At 34.6% G+C, this 14,639-nt stretch overlaps 1 protein-coding gene across 8 annotated transcripts in view; it reads left to right on the top strand.

Moving 5' to 3' along the window:
* kcnn4 (potassium intermediate/small conductance calcium-activated channel, subfamily N, member 4) overlaps positions 1–14,639 on the top strand; it is a 75,809-nt gene that overhangs the window by 9,814 nt on the left and 51,356 nt on the right. For all 8 annotated transcript variants that reach the window (XR_012391640.1, XR_012391642.1, XR_012391641.1 and 5 more), the window contains 3 exons: positions 2,543–2,638; positions 11,920–12,374; positions 13,671–13,806. Coding sequence is in view for 4 of the 8 variants with exons in the window: in XM_073925407.1 (XP_073781508.1) it covers positions 2,543–2,638; positions 11,920–12,374; positions 13,671–13,806 (687 nt within the window). In the remaining 4 variants the exon portion in view is untranslated. The remainder of the gene's footprint in view (positions 1–2,542; positions 2,639–11,919; positions 12,375–13,670; positions 13,807–14,639) is intronic.

The raw sequence follows: 14,639 nt of genomic DNA, 5'->3' as shown, positions 1-14,639 counted from the left end.
CAAAGAACTGCAAGCAAATTATTACTTTTCTGTTTATAATATGTCCCTGTTAATATCATTTGTGTAAAAAAGAACAAAAGAAGAAATTTGTTGGTGTCATACTGCCCAGCAATTATTTTACATAGAAACTGTAGTCAAATGTGGTAAAATACATTTATGCAGTTTCACAAAAATGTAGAATGAAGCCTTTATTTCCATTTAGTCTGTGTTGCAAACTGTACTCATAGCTGTAAAACACTATGTTTCATCAAATACAGTGACAAATACAGACGAATACAAAGGCAGAAACAATAGATATTAGAACAGTGCTGCCTTAAGTAGATTGTTTTTGTTTCATCTCCTCTGTTCCATTTCTTACTGGCTCATTCACAAAGGTCACATTTCGTTTCCTCATTCGTCAGAATCGCTGTCTTCAGAATTATCTCGTTTCAAGATGAGTAATTTGTATTTTACATCATTAGCAGCCTGAAAAGAAAATTAATTACTGGCTTATAATTATTTTTGCTAGATGATTCATTTCAGACATGTGCTCCCACAGCAGATGTGTGATTTAGAAGAGTTTATGTTAAAGAGAAGACAAGATGTCAACAGTGTAGCGGTATTTTACCATGAAAAAAAAGACGGCTTGAGAATTGGAATTTGTAAATGATTTTGAGAAAAAAAAAACATTTAGATGCCTTTTTTGCCAGATATTGTGTTTGTAATCATTCATTAATTTTCTTTTCAGCTTAGTCCCTTTATTAATCTGGGGTCGCCACAGAGGAATGAACCACCAACTTATCCAGCATATGTTGTACGCAGCGGATGCCCTAGCCACAACCCATCTCTGGGAAACATCCATACATACTCATACACTACGGACAGTTTAGCCCACCCAATTCACCTGTACCGTATGTCGTGGGGAAACCGGAGCACCCGGAAGAAACCCAGTCGAATGCAATGAGAATATGCAAACTCCACACAGAAATGCCAACTGACCCAGCTGAGGCTCAAACCAGCGACCCTCTTGCTGTGAGTCGACAGGACTACCTACTGCGCCACCGTGTTGCCCTGTCTGTAATTAGTCTCAGAAAAAATTCATATCAACATGCAAATGCATAATTACCATCATCTTATACCAGCCCATGCCTAACCACCAGCACTGCATGTTTTGGATGTCTCCTTTGTCTGTCAACCCCATTTCAGGTCTTTCAGTCTCTGAGTCGGTTGTTTTTGGTTAAGGAAACATAGAATATGTGCAGAGTTTGTGGTTTTCCAGGAACATGGTTGAAAAACATTGATTTAAAGACTGCTAATTGGCAAAGTTTAAAGTCAATAGAATATCTAAAGAGGACCATCACAGTAAAATGTTACTTCCAAATGTAGTTATATTGGTAAAACATGATGAGTTTAAGTTAGCTCAGTGATCATTTGATTTAGTTATGAATCACCTTTTTTGTAAATTCTCTGGGTGAAATCTGCTCCTTTCTGCCAATTTTCCAACAAGAAATCTAATTTATAGAGTTAACCTAGAAAGCATTTATTTTGCTTATGTATAAAACACATCAAATAGATATCCAAACATAAACATCTTGGCTAAAACAAGTCAAAATTTGGTCTGTCAGTGAAAATCAAAATAGATCTCTAGTCCAAAAATAGTCAACAAATAAAAAGGAAAGAATGACTGCAAATGTGGAGTCTAAACGGTCTATTAGATGGCTAGTCTATTTTAGGACTATTGTTATGTCTATTTGATTTTTACTGACAGCCCAAATTTAGCTTTATCCAAGGCATCCCAAGTTCGAGTCCTAGTTCGCACTCTTTCCCGATCCCATGCCCCCATCTGTCTCTCTTTCATTTTCTGTCTTTATGCTTTCATTATAAGTTTGGATGTTTAATAGACATCTGTTTGTTGGGATCATACTTGCACTTTTTTGTAATGGCATTTGTAATGCATTTCACTACATATTTGTGTGTTGTATTATTTTAGTGCCATTGGTATGAAGAAGGAACGCATGCTAACAGAATGATCTTCCAGGCATATTTTAAGCACACTATTCTCTTGGAAAACTGGTTATGCAGGAAAATTGGCTATTTATGCAAGTTTTTCCACATTTTGTCTTCCTCCCCTTTGTGCTGCTCACACTGCCTACGGTCATATTGCAGCTTTCCACATCATTTAGTGCATAATTAGCGCCTGTTTGAATAATGGATTTGAGTTTTGACCTCTAATGGTTTGATTCTAATTTTCATGCACTATCCTCCCACAGCATGCAGGTTGGAGAACAAACCGTATTTTTGCCAGTAGAAAAGCCTCCAGTCTTAAAACAGATCCTTAAAAAATGTTAAACTGCTGATTATGTCATGCCTTATTCAGTAGGAGACTTTTTATTTAAAGCAAGCTATGAATCAGAACAATAGTACTTAAACTTTAGGCTGGTATTTCTATTAAATGTTCTAATAACTGCTGTTTTTTTCAGTTTTCACTTTGAAAAGTAGTACAACACTGTACATTTTATTGTTATTCAGTCTCATTATCTATGTTTTTTTCTGTTTTCTCCAGGGATCCATATATGCCCTCTCCATAAACGGTCTCATTAGTTTCTCCACTGGTTGTCTGCTCATTCTCATCATCGCCTTCCATTATAAAGACATCAGAGTGAGTTTTTTTCTTGTTGTTGCCCAAATCTGACTGTGAATTGAACTGAATGACTGAACATATTATCTATCTTAATCCTCATTATGCATTCAAAATCTGTGTACTGCTTATGCATTCGGGGTCTTTTTGAAACAAAGATTATATATAAAAAAACAGCAAATTTAAGCACTTTTTCATAATAGCAAAAGTTTATTATTATTATTTATTTATTTTCACAATAATAAAAAATGTTATTATTACTTTTATTATTTATTTTTATCATAATGACAAAAGTTTATTATTATTTGTTTATTTTTATAATAATAAAAAATTATTATTATTACTATTATTATTTTATCATATTAACAAATGTTTATTATTATTATTATTATTATTATTATTTTTATTATTATTTATTTATTTATTTTTACAATAATAATAAAGTTTATTATTATTATTTATTTTTATCATAATAACAAAAGTTTACCATTATTATAATTAATTTTAAAAATAATAATAATACAAGTTTGTCATTATTATTATTATTATTATTATTATTATTATTATTATTTACTTTTTTATTATTTGACTTTTCAACTAAAACCAAATTAATTCACACTTGATAAGCAGAGTGGACATTTCTATATTTATTATTCTGTTACTTAATTTGCCACCTTTTAATGAACTGAAATATGGAGTAACTTTTTAGAAATTTCAAATTAAACATGAACCACACCCTACTGTGACTAATTTGAGCTAAAAATTTTTTTACATTTTTTATTTTATTTTTACAATATTGATTTAAAATGTTATTTTATTATATGATTTTCTGAAATTTATAAGAACATGTAATAGTCCATTGGGCTCTATGCACAGTTTTAAAGCCAATGATAATGTTCCATTGCAAGCCTAATGTGACTAGTTTTAATTTCACAAGGTTGTTTTTACAGTATCGATGTTGTAATGTAATTATAATACGTTCAGTTAAATAGACTTAAGCATTCATTCAGTTGTTCAAGTATAAAACGAGATGAAAGACCATTGTAACCACTAGCTCCGTCAGCACCATCAGGCTAGTGCGGAAATTCCATTTTTTACTGGGGTAAAATAAGCTGTCATATTTTAAAGACATGGTGGTGGGAATGACATTTAATGCAGTGCTTCCTGTCCAATCTGAGACCCACTTTGTATCGTATATCTAACAGGCATTGAAGATTGCTGATTTTTAAAGAACTCAGATCCTAAATGTGACACTTTTGTAAAAGACCCTAGAGCTGCTTGGCTGAAAATTAAAAGTCTGTGTGCATTTAGCCCATTGCTTAACCCCAATTATTTTTGATTTATAGTATTAATAGAATGAATACAGTTATGTTGAATGGCACTGAATATTTTAACTCATGGTTGCTGAAAGCAAAACAAAAAATAAAATAAATTTTTCTCAGAAAAAAAAAAAACTTTCACCTGCGAAATATATGTACAAATACATTTACCAGCTAAAATTCAGTCTTAGATGAGAAAAGGAGAATAGTTAAATATTTGAATCAAGTATATTTTTCAGTGTAGTTATATAATGTAGTTTATATAGTAAGTGAATACATCCAAAATTATCCAAAATATACATAGATATAAGATATATATTTAACAAAGTACCCAACAAACCTGAGCTGCACGGTGGCGCAGTGGATAGCATGTTCACCTCACAGCAAGAAGGTTGCTGGTTCGAGCGTCCGCTGGGTCAGTTGGGGTTTCTGTATGAAGTTTGTATGTACTGCCCGTGTTTGTGTGGGTTTCTTCCGGGTGCTCCGGTTTCTCCTACGAGTCCAAAGACATATGGTGCAGGTGAATTTACTTCCATGGTATTTTATAGTATGAAAATGAATCCCAGTGGTTACAGGTTTTGAGCATTCTTCAAAATATCTCCTTTTGTTCTTAACAGAATAAAAAAACTAAATATTTACTCTCCCACAACCACTTAAGTCGGCGGGTCCCAGCCCATAAGGCGGGCCTCAGCCAGTTCTGTGGGGGTCACATCAAATTTGTAAAAATAATTTTAGCAGTGGACAATTAGTTAATTTTATCTCATGGCTGACCAAAAAAAAAATGACACATTTGTAATTTGATGAGGGATGTCACAGGTACTGACAAGAAACTTGCAACTAATATAGGGCTAATTTAAAGGCCAAAAGCTTACGCCTTTTAGTTACAAATGGCCTACTGATGGTTTGCTTTTATATTTTACATTAGGCTATTATTTGTGCATAAACAAATCTAGATATAGTAATAATAAACATACAGTTTGTTTGAAAACTATTTTTTTTGTCATCCTTAATGCAAACTTATATAAACAATAATATAATATAATTTTCCAGGGGTCTCAGACAAAAAAAAAGGTTGGGAACCACTGACTTAAGTGAATTTAATGTTTGGGTGAACTATCTCTTTAAATCGTTTGAAAAGTTACAATAAATTACAAAAAATAAATAAATAAATATATATATAATATAAATAAATAAATAAATAAATAAATATATATATGTGTGTGTGTGTGTGTGTGTGTGTGTGTGTGTGTGTGTGTGTGTGTGTGTGTGTGTGTGTGTGTGTGTGTGTGTGTGTGTGTGTGTGTGTGTGTGTGTGTGTGTATATATATATATATATATATATATATATATATATATATGTGCATTTTAGAAAAAATGACTCAATATAAAATGGATCTGCATTATGAAGTTTAAAGGCACAAATTGACAAATTGTCACTGCTGTGGTTTCAAAGCCCATATGATTTTAATCCTTTTGCCTGACAAAAAGAAGAATTGGGTTTGTACATATTATGAAAAGTAAAAGAAAAGTATAGAAATGTTGTTTTAAAAACATGTTGTTAAAACCTTTGTTTAAAATATTTTAATTCCCTTTAAGTTTCTTCTAGTGTCTTCTGTTGCGATATCTTACTGATTGAAAGGAAATTTGATGTTATCGACAGTGTGTTGACAGAGAGCATACCCTGTGAGCACACACTGCCATTAAAAATGTTGCTAGCAATAAGATACACTGTTGGGATATGTTTATCTTATGATGTGTCATGTCTTGTCCATATAAGAGGTGTTAAAGATCAGACAGAGTAACTCAATACATTAGGACTTCTAACTCAGCTTCATAACAGTAAATATGGCAGTTTTGACGACTGTTCTTCACTGTGGTTGTACATGTACTGTATTCTGGTTAGGGATAAGTAAGAATAACTGAAAAACAAAAAAATGATTGAGGCCAGGGGAAAAAAACCTGACTGAATATTATCAGCTACAAATTCAGAAAATGTTTGATGGCAGTGGATCTACAAGTGCACTATGGAGATAAGAAGGGTGAAGTTTATCGAAACTCCTCACACTGAGTCAGCAAGATGAGGCCAGAGGGACCTCAGGTTTTTAAAGATGTAAAACAAGAGTAAAAAAATGCACACTTTATCCAGTTAAGTTCTTTGTGTGAACTTAACTAAAAGCAAAGAACAGGAACAGAATCGTTTAGAAACAAAAACATGGGAAACTGAGTAAGAATGAAATTAAGTATACAAACTGCCGTCTGTTACAAAGTACACAGTAGAAAGATTGTTTGAAATGTGTGGCCTGTTTTGCACAATTCTTATAGTATCTTGGTTACCTTTAGATAACTTTTGACCGTGATCCTTGTATATTTGTAATTGTGTAATATATGGACATAAAAAAACAAAGCACTAAAGCCACTTTTTTCATCAACAAAGGGTTACTAAAAAGTTTCAAAAATATATGTATTTTTTTTTACATTTTAACCGCATGTCATGTCCATTAACTAAAATCAAAGAACTGTGAAACAAACCTGTAAGACTTTTATACACATATTGAATATTTGTTTTTAGAAATGAAAATAAATAAATAAATAAATAAATAAATAAATAAATAAATAAATAAATAAATAAATAAATAAATAAATAAATAAAGATACACAACTGGTCAAAAGTTTGGGGTCAGTATGGTTGTTAAATATTTTACAATAAGCTTTTCTTCCTCACCAAAGCTGCATTTATTTAATCAAAAATACAGTACAAATTGTACAATTGTGAAATGTTATTGCACCATAAAATAACTGTTAAAAAAGAAGTTTTACATTAAATTTTATAATTTACTTCAGTGATAATGATGAATTGAATGATGAATTTTCAGTTTCATTACTCCAGTCTTTCGAGTCACATGATCCTTCAGAAATCACTCTATTATTATTATTGTTATTATTATTATTATTAATAATAATAATAATACTGGCTATATAATAAAAGTAGTAATGAATTGAGTAATCATTTGATTTAAAAATACATACAATAAGAAAGCAGTTGTTTAAAATTTTAATAAATATTTAACAATTTATTTATTTTTTTTACATTTAATAAATGCTGCCTTAATGAACATAAAAATTTTCTTTAAAAAAAACATGAAAAAAAAAACCTCACCCCAAACTTTTTCTCGATAGTACATATAAAAATATTTAAGGAGAATCCTATAATGCTATAAGTTAAATAAAATTGTGTGATCAATAAAAATGCTGTCAGAATATTTTAAAGGTAATCATTTAATTTAATTACAATACTTCATTTTTGGATTGTGATTATGTAATCCTGCTATGTATCATCCCAGAACTATAAATGGGTCAAAGATGAGAAGTCATATTCTTTTGTCTGCATCAAATTTTGTTAAAAAAAATAATTTTGCAAAAACACAATGAGCACATTAAATTAAAATTTATATTGAAATTGAATATTTACTTATATATTTAATATTAACTTTTATGATTAGTTTTTTTTTCAGGGTTAAACTATGGTTCTACCAAATTTAGTGCATTTCTTCTGCAAGCCATGATAACAATTCAGAGACACCAATAATGAATTTAACAGGATGCATGATTCTTTTGGAAAAATTAAAGCTGCGTTACACTTTTAATGTTTTGATGCCTCAACTTTTCTTCTTCAGAGAGTCTGTATCATGTGAATGTCTGTCTTCTGCAATCTGACGTGGTTTGAGAAAGCCTGACATTTGGCCAAAAGCCCCCGCTAGTCTTAAGTGCCTCAGCACATGTCTCCATCTCTCCACTCTGCCAAGACATCACCTGCTTTTACACGATCTCACATCTCCACCAGTTCACCCCAACCCCCACCATGCCCCCTGCACCCACAAACACTTCACTGTGTTCCCATGGCACTCATATTGCACCCGTCAGTGGCCCTCATCCTCAATGTTAAACGCTTATTCTCTAAATTTCTGCAGCACAATTAACTGACTGTAACGGTAACTAACTTTATTCCAGATGATGCTCAAAGATGTTGTTTCAAAAGTAGTGTTCCGTATTGTTCTCAGCAGTGTTGATTCCTATCAAATAAGGAACTTGTGCAAGTACATGTTGCGTACATTTTGTTATTAGCAAGGTACTATTTTACTTTTTATTCAATTAGAATATTATACAGGGGGTGGACACAGCTAATTCGAGGGGTAAAAACAAACACATGCTGCATCTGAAGTCGCATACTTCCATACTATATAGTACGCTAAAATCAGTATGTGAGCCGAGTAGTATGTCCGAATTCATAGAATTCAAAAGACAGTATGTGAGAAGCACCCGGAAGATCTACTACTTCTGGTGAGATTCTGAAGTACGCATTGAATTCCTGGTACGATATCCCATGTTGCCCTGTGAGAGAATTCATAAATTGGAGTGAAACAACGCAATTGAAGTGGGTTGGTCACTTGTTTATGACAAAATGGGGGATGTAGTACCTCCAAGTTCCATTCATACTACTCACAATTATACTGGCCGAGTAGTACGTTGTAAATTCAAATGCAATACCTACTGACTAGTAGGTGATTTCGGATGCAGACACAGTATACTCATACATTAGAAAGAATAAATTGGTGTCAGTCAATTTTTTTAAAGAGAATCAAATAGATAAGATACAGTAGGATGTGTATGATACATCATAGTCATAATATACAAGTTACTGATACGGTAGGCCTTTTGTATAAGCTTACTGTAACATATATTATAGAGTATGTTTATGTAATACTAGCACAGATTAAAGCATAATAGATGATTTTATTCATTACAAAAATACGTGCAAATTTTGACTATATTTTCTGTCACATTAAAATAAAATTACTGCAAAATGACAGCATTTTTATTTGTCATTGTTATGCCACTAAAAGTCATAATCTTGTGACAAGTCATTCCAAAAATCATGGCAATAGACACTAGGTTTACTCTCATCACAGTCAACACACTATTATTTTGTAACGATGGAGATGGATGCAATACAGGCATGACATGGCAAGGGAAGCCTCCTATATGCACTTTAAATTCGGCATAATAATATTAATAAAATGATATATAAAGGAAAAATTAGGTATATAATTTGTTAAAAATATGTTCCGGGCACAGGCAAGCAGATCCCACAGCTTGGATGCAAAACAATAACAACGTTTCTGATAAAACCAATTCCTCTCATTAAGGTTGAATGTGGATAAAGGTCAGTGGGAATTTTGCCATTATGTTTGATGTGACAAATGAAATCTATACATTTTTTTTTTTGCCACTGAGGTTTAAAGACGATCTGAGTACAATTTTGTGAAATTTAGAAAATCTAAATGACAGACAGTAGGTTTGGATGATTATGGTATAATTGGTATTGATTTTGGCGGTTCATTCTGCTGTGGCGAACCAGGATTAATGAAGTGACTAAGCCAAAAAGAAAATGAATGAATGAATGAATGGTATTGATTTTCTCAACATGTTCCAAGTAATGTGTCAAGACCAGTTAATGCATTGCAAACTTTGAAACTACATCCTTTTGGATTCACATACAATAACAGAGCTCTAGTTCAAATTATTCTATTTTTATTAGATTCATTCATTGATTCATTTTCTTTTCGGCTTAGTCCCTTTATTAATCTGGGGTTGCCACAGTGGAATGAACCACCAACTTATCCAGCATACATTTTACAAAGCAGATGCCCTCCTAGCTGCAACCCATCTCTGGGAAACATCCATACACACTAATTCCCACTCATTAACTACGCACAATTTAGCTTACCCAATTCACCTGTACCGCATGTCATTGTACTGTGGGGGAAACCGGAGCACCCGGAGGAAACTCACGCAAACACAGGGAGAACATGCAAACTCCACACAGAAACGCCAACTGACCCACCCGAGGCTCGAACCAGCGACCTTCTTGCTGTGAGGCGACAGCACTACTAACTGCGCCACTGCTTTGCCACTTTATTAGATTATGATACAGAAATTTCTGTTACAGTGAAAGTATTGTACTGATTACATGCTCATTTCAAGTTTTTGTGCCTGTTTTTGCCACAGTCAGTTGATTACTCAAGACATGGTTATAATAATCACCGCAATGAATCCCACATTTAAATAGGTATGTCACTTCACCAAAACTTTCCAGCATGGATACAGCATTGGTTTCTTGTAGCAGCATAAAAAAGACCTTTAATTCAAAATCTAAATGGATTCTAAATAGCCTATGTGTGGTCCCTAAAAGTGTTCTCTTACTTCAGTTTAGTGTGAGCTCACTCAGTTCCCTTATAACCTATAATAGTGTATACGCCGAAGCATGCTAATAGGACTTTTAATTTGCCAGTAACCTAGGTAAAGCGCTTCCGATGAACAGTATGCCAATGCAAAAATCTGCACGTTTAAGGTCAGTTTTCTTTAAAAATCCGCGATCTCCAATGGCCGAGTCATATCCGATATATAGTGGGTCTCAGATTGTACAAGAAGCACTCATTAAATTACATTTTTTTCCCCGCCATGTCTTTATAATATGTGCATTTAATTTACCCAAGTAAATTCAATGGAGCTTCTGCGCTAGCCTGCCGATTCTGACAGGCGAGTGCGAGTTAAAGGCCTTTTGTTTCATTTTACGCTTTTAAAACTAAATGAATGCCAAAGTTTATTTAACTGAATGTATTTTAATTACATTACAACATCGATGCTGTAAAAGGAACCATATAAAATGGAAAAAAATTCACAATAACAGGTCACCGGAAGGGCGACACAGTGGCGCAGTAGGTATTGCTGTCGCCTCACAGCAAGAAGGTTGCTGGGTCGTAAGTTCGAGCCTCGGCTAGGTCAGTTGGCGTTTCTGTGTGTTCGCGTGGGTTTCCCCACAGGTGAATTTGGTAGGCTAAATTGTGTGGATGTTTCCCAGAGATGGGTTGCGGCTGGAAGGGCATCCGCTGCGTAAAAAACGTGCTGGATAAGTTGGCGGTTCATTCCGCTGTGGCGACCCCAGATTAATAAAGCACTAAGCCGACAAGAAAATGAACAAGGTCACCGGAACTTTATCAGTATGGGAACAACACTAGCTCAGCATATACCCTATTTTTCTCTATACTGTCTATCTTGTCTACACTGTGTTGTTTTAATGATGTGATGAATGAGTATGCAAGACTTAGTACTGAACAAAAACTCTTGTTTTGGGTGGTGAGTGGATTCTGGCCGATTGATCGGCCAGTGCATTTTTAAAAGAACAACAGATATGCCTGTGATTGGCTGCTTTACTCAATGCTGCATGTGATGTTGTAAATAGAAACCTCTGATGCACTTTAGAGCATAAACACAAATACACACTTGAGTGTTTGCCAATTCTGTTTCAGCAATTTGCTATTAATACTGCATCCACTAAGCGTCATTTGGTGTACAGTAGGTCCAGACCTAGTATTAAATTTAATGGTTAAATGTTAGTGTTAGCCTTGTCTTTTGGCAATAGCCTCGTGAATGAGGAAACCTTTTAAGTGCCGAGTGTCAAATGTTTTCAGATCTTTCCGCAGCTGGAACCAGTACAGTAAATGTGGTGGAAAAATGTAGACAACAGTTACAATTACAATCTAATTCTGTTTCATGTACTTCTCAAACTGCCAAGCGCAATCCAAGTGGAGTGTTGATTGATATGGAGTTACTCATTTTCAGCTCGAAGTCATGTTTAATTTTTTGTGTGTCGTGTAATTAATGAGGCGTTCATGTGTGATTTATGGCTCCAAGTAGTTTCACTGACACACTTGTCCTTCACAAGCAAAACAGTTTACAGCTGGACGTCCTATCAGGGAGGGCAGGGCTTTGTTTGTTTTGGCTCGGCTCTTCCAGTGTATCAAGAACGTCTCGCTGGCTCTCTCGTCTCTGCCATACTTTGTTAATCATTGCTTCCTTGTGAGATTAATCAAGTGATCCTCTTGTTGATACACATCCTGCCTCTGTTTTTCTTTCCTCTTCAAGCTTTTCATCATTGACCACAACCAGGTGGACTGGCGCATTGCCATGACCAGCTACCGGGTGCTTGGCATCTCCCTGGAGCTCATGGTCTGCGCCATCCATCCCGTGGTCATCTACCTGAGGCCAGACGGGGAGGACAAACTTGGGAGGAAACCAGAGCAGAATTCGTCAACCCCCCTGTGCTTGTCATCCAGTCACAGAGAAGTCATGCTGGACGTTGAGCTGCTGCTGTCGGCCCTCATGTTCTTGAGACTGTATCTGGTGCACAGAGCCGTCCTGTTGCACAGTAAAGTGCTCCTCAGCGCCTCGTACAGGAGCATCGGATCCCTCAACAACATCAACTTCACCTTCCGCTTCGTGCTAAAGGTGTTAATGAACAAATATCCAGCCCGAACGCTGCTGGTCTTCATTATGTTCTTCTGGCTCTCTGCATCTTGGATGCTGCGACTGTGTGAAAGGTACAGAATGTGCGATTGCAAGCAAACACATTTGCAACAATATTTTTGATGGCTTTTCCATCGGGTTCCTCATTAGAAACAGCTCATCAAGTGTTATCACAACGCTTCAGATGTTGATGGTCAATTTAAGTTGTTCTTACGAACCGATTTATTTTAGGAGCAAACGCATTGTTCATTAAAACTGGTTCATTATTGACTTTCAGACTGTGCAGTCTGGTTTATGTTTCAAGGATTAGGCAAGGGGCTTGGGTTTTTACCCAAATCTGGGTCAACTTCCTGTCAACAGCTCCTTTAAAATTATATTTACACTGTAAAACCCAAAAAGTTAAGGTAACTCAAACCATTTGAGGAAACCAATTGCAATAAACCATTTGTTTAAAAGCTAATCCTAATGAGTACCGTGAACTTAATCCATTTAAGTAAACTAAGCAAATTAAGCACATTGAAACCCAATGAATGAAGAGAACTCAAACCAACTGAGTACTGTAAAATTCAATAAGTTAAGTCAACTCAAAACGTTCAAGAAAAACCAACTCATCTCAAACCATGTGAATTAAAAAACTAATCTATATGAGGACTGTGAACTTACTCCATTTAAGTTGAGGTAATGAGATATTTCATTAACTCAGTACTTTTAACACTGAGTTCAAAACTCTTCTCAAATGAGTAGAATTAACTTTCAGTCAGTTTTAAGTTAACTAAACTTATTTCATTTGATAAAGTTAACTATTGGGTTTTACAGTATACTAGAGCAAATTATGTTGTGTTCAATACTTATTTTACGTGATTTATATAGCAAGATTAACTGATTGATTGATCTACAGATAGATTGATCACTGTAAAAAGTGATTAGTTACTTAAAGTGAGTAAGCTCATTGCCTTATAGGTAGCAAGTTGATTTTACCTAAAAATAAAGTCAGTAAACCCTTTGTAACTTGGAACTGTTAAGTTGACTTAATTTGTTTAATTCTGGCTATTTACTAACTTTTTACAAATAATGCAAACTAATCGCTTTTTTCTTTACAGTATATGTAAAAAATGCATGTTCATGTAATGTAATTTACTTACATTAAATGTTTTAAATAAGGTTAACTTGTATATAATTGTTTTTGAAAAAAATACTGAAGAGAAATACTGGTGTAAGTGAGCAAATCAGATTAATTGAATAAAAAAACAACAATGTTTTAGCTTATGTTATTGTTTTTTTCCAGAGATTCTCTGGTTGACAACCACTGCTATAAGAAGACGTTTTGAGTTTTGCATATTCCCACAGTCACTCTCTGTCTCCACCTATAGGGAGAAGCAGGTAGACACAGGTGGCATGGACACAGCGCTGTGGCTCATTGCCATCACCTTCCTCACAGTGGGCTATGGAGACGTGTCCCCTCACACCAGCTGTGGAAAGGTGGTGTGTCTCTTCACAGGCGTCATGGTAAATATAACTCTAACTGTTAGTCCTGCTTGTACTGCTGGGTCTACAGATGCTGAAAACATCATTGCATCACTTCTGTGCAGTGTGGTATTCGTTTGAGAAGAAACACATGGCTATCAAATGAAAAAAATCAGGTCTATTGCTTTATCAATCCTCATAGCTTTGCTTTAGTAAAGTAATAAATATACATATAACACTGTCATATTAACTTTTAAAAGTGCCATATACTTTATTGGGCTTGATAAGTTAAATTGTTTTCTGATATCTATAAGTATTTTTATAGCTTCGGTAACTTCAAAAAAATCTCCAGAAATGGCTCTATAAGCTCATTTATTACACCATAAAATACCCATAGAATCAGAAGGTCCATTTCTGACCATATATGGATCGTGTTGTGAATATTTATGAGCTCCACTCTGACGTGCCGCTGCTACAGGCACACACACACAGCATGATGTATGCTGAAGACAGACAAATATAAACCCAATCAGAGTAACGTTAATCTATTTTGTTCACCAGATCTGTTGTGGATAATGGCTAAGTTATAATTAAACTTGACAAAAAAAGAGTGATAGAGATGTATGGCGTTTTACTTTAAAGCTGTAGTCAAAGAAAACACCGGCAGGAATTAATATCAACCTCTGCATGAACATGAATATGAGAGTTAAGCTGAGTGATTTGACTCGATTCAGCAGTGTACTGATGACATGGCTGCTCATCAGGTCCAGATGAATGACCCAAATTAAGCTTACACTCAAATGTGTAGGGCACGACCCATGAGTCTCGTTCCGTTGGATTTTACACTCATGGAATTTACATGAAAATGAGGAAAC

The sequence above is a fragment of the Danio rerio genome, chromosome 16 (genome assembly GCF_049306965.1).
Source record: "Danio rerio strain Tuebingen ecotype United States chromosome 16, GRCz12tu, whole genome shotgun sequence".
NCBI lineage: Eukaryota > Metazoa > Chordata > Actinopteri > Cypriniformes > Danionidae > Danio > Danio rerio.
This window is presented reverse-complemented; position numbering and strand designations above follow the sequence as displayed.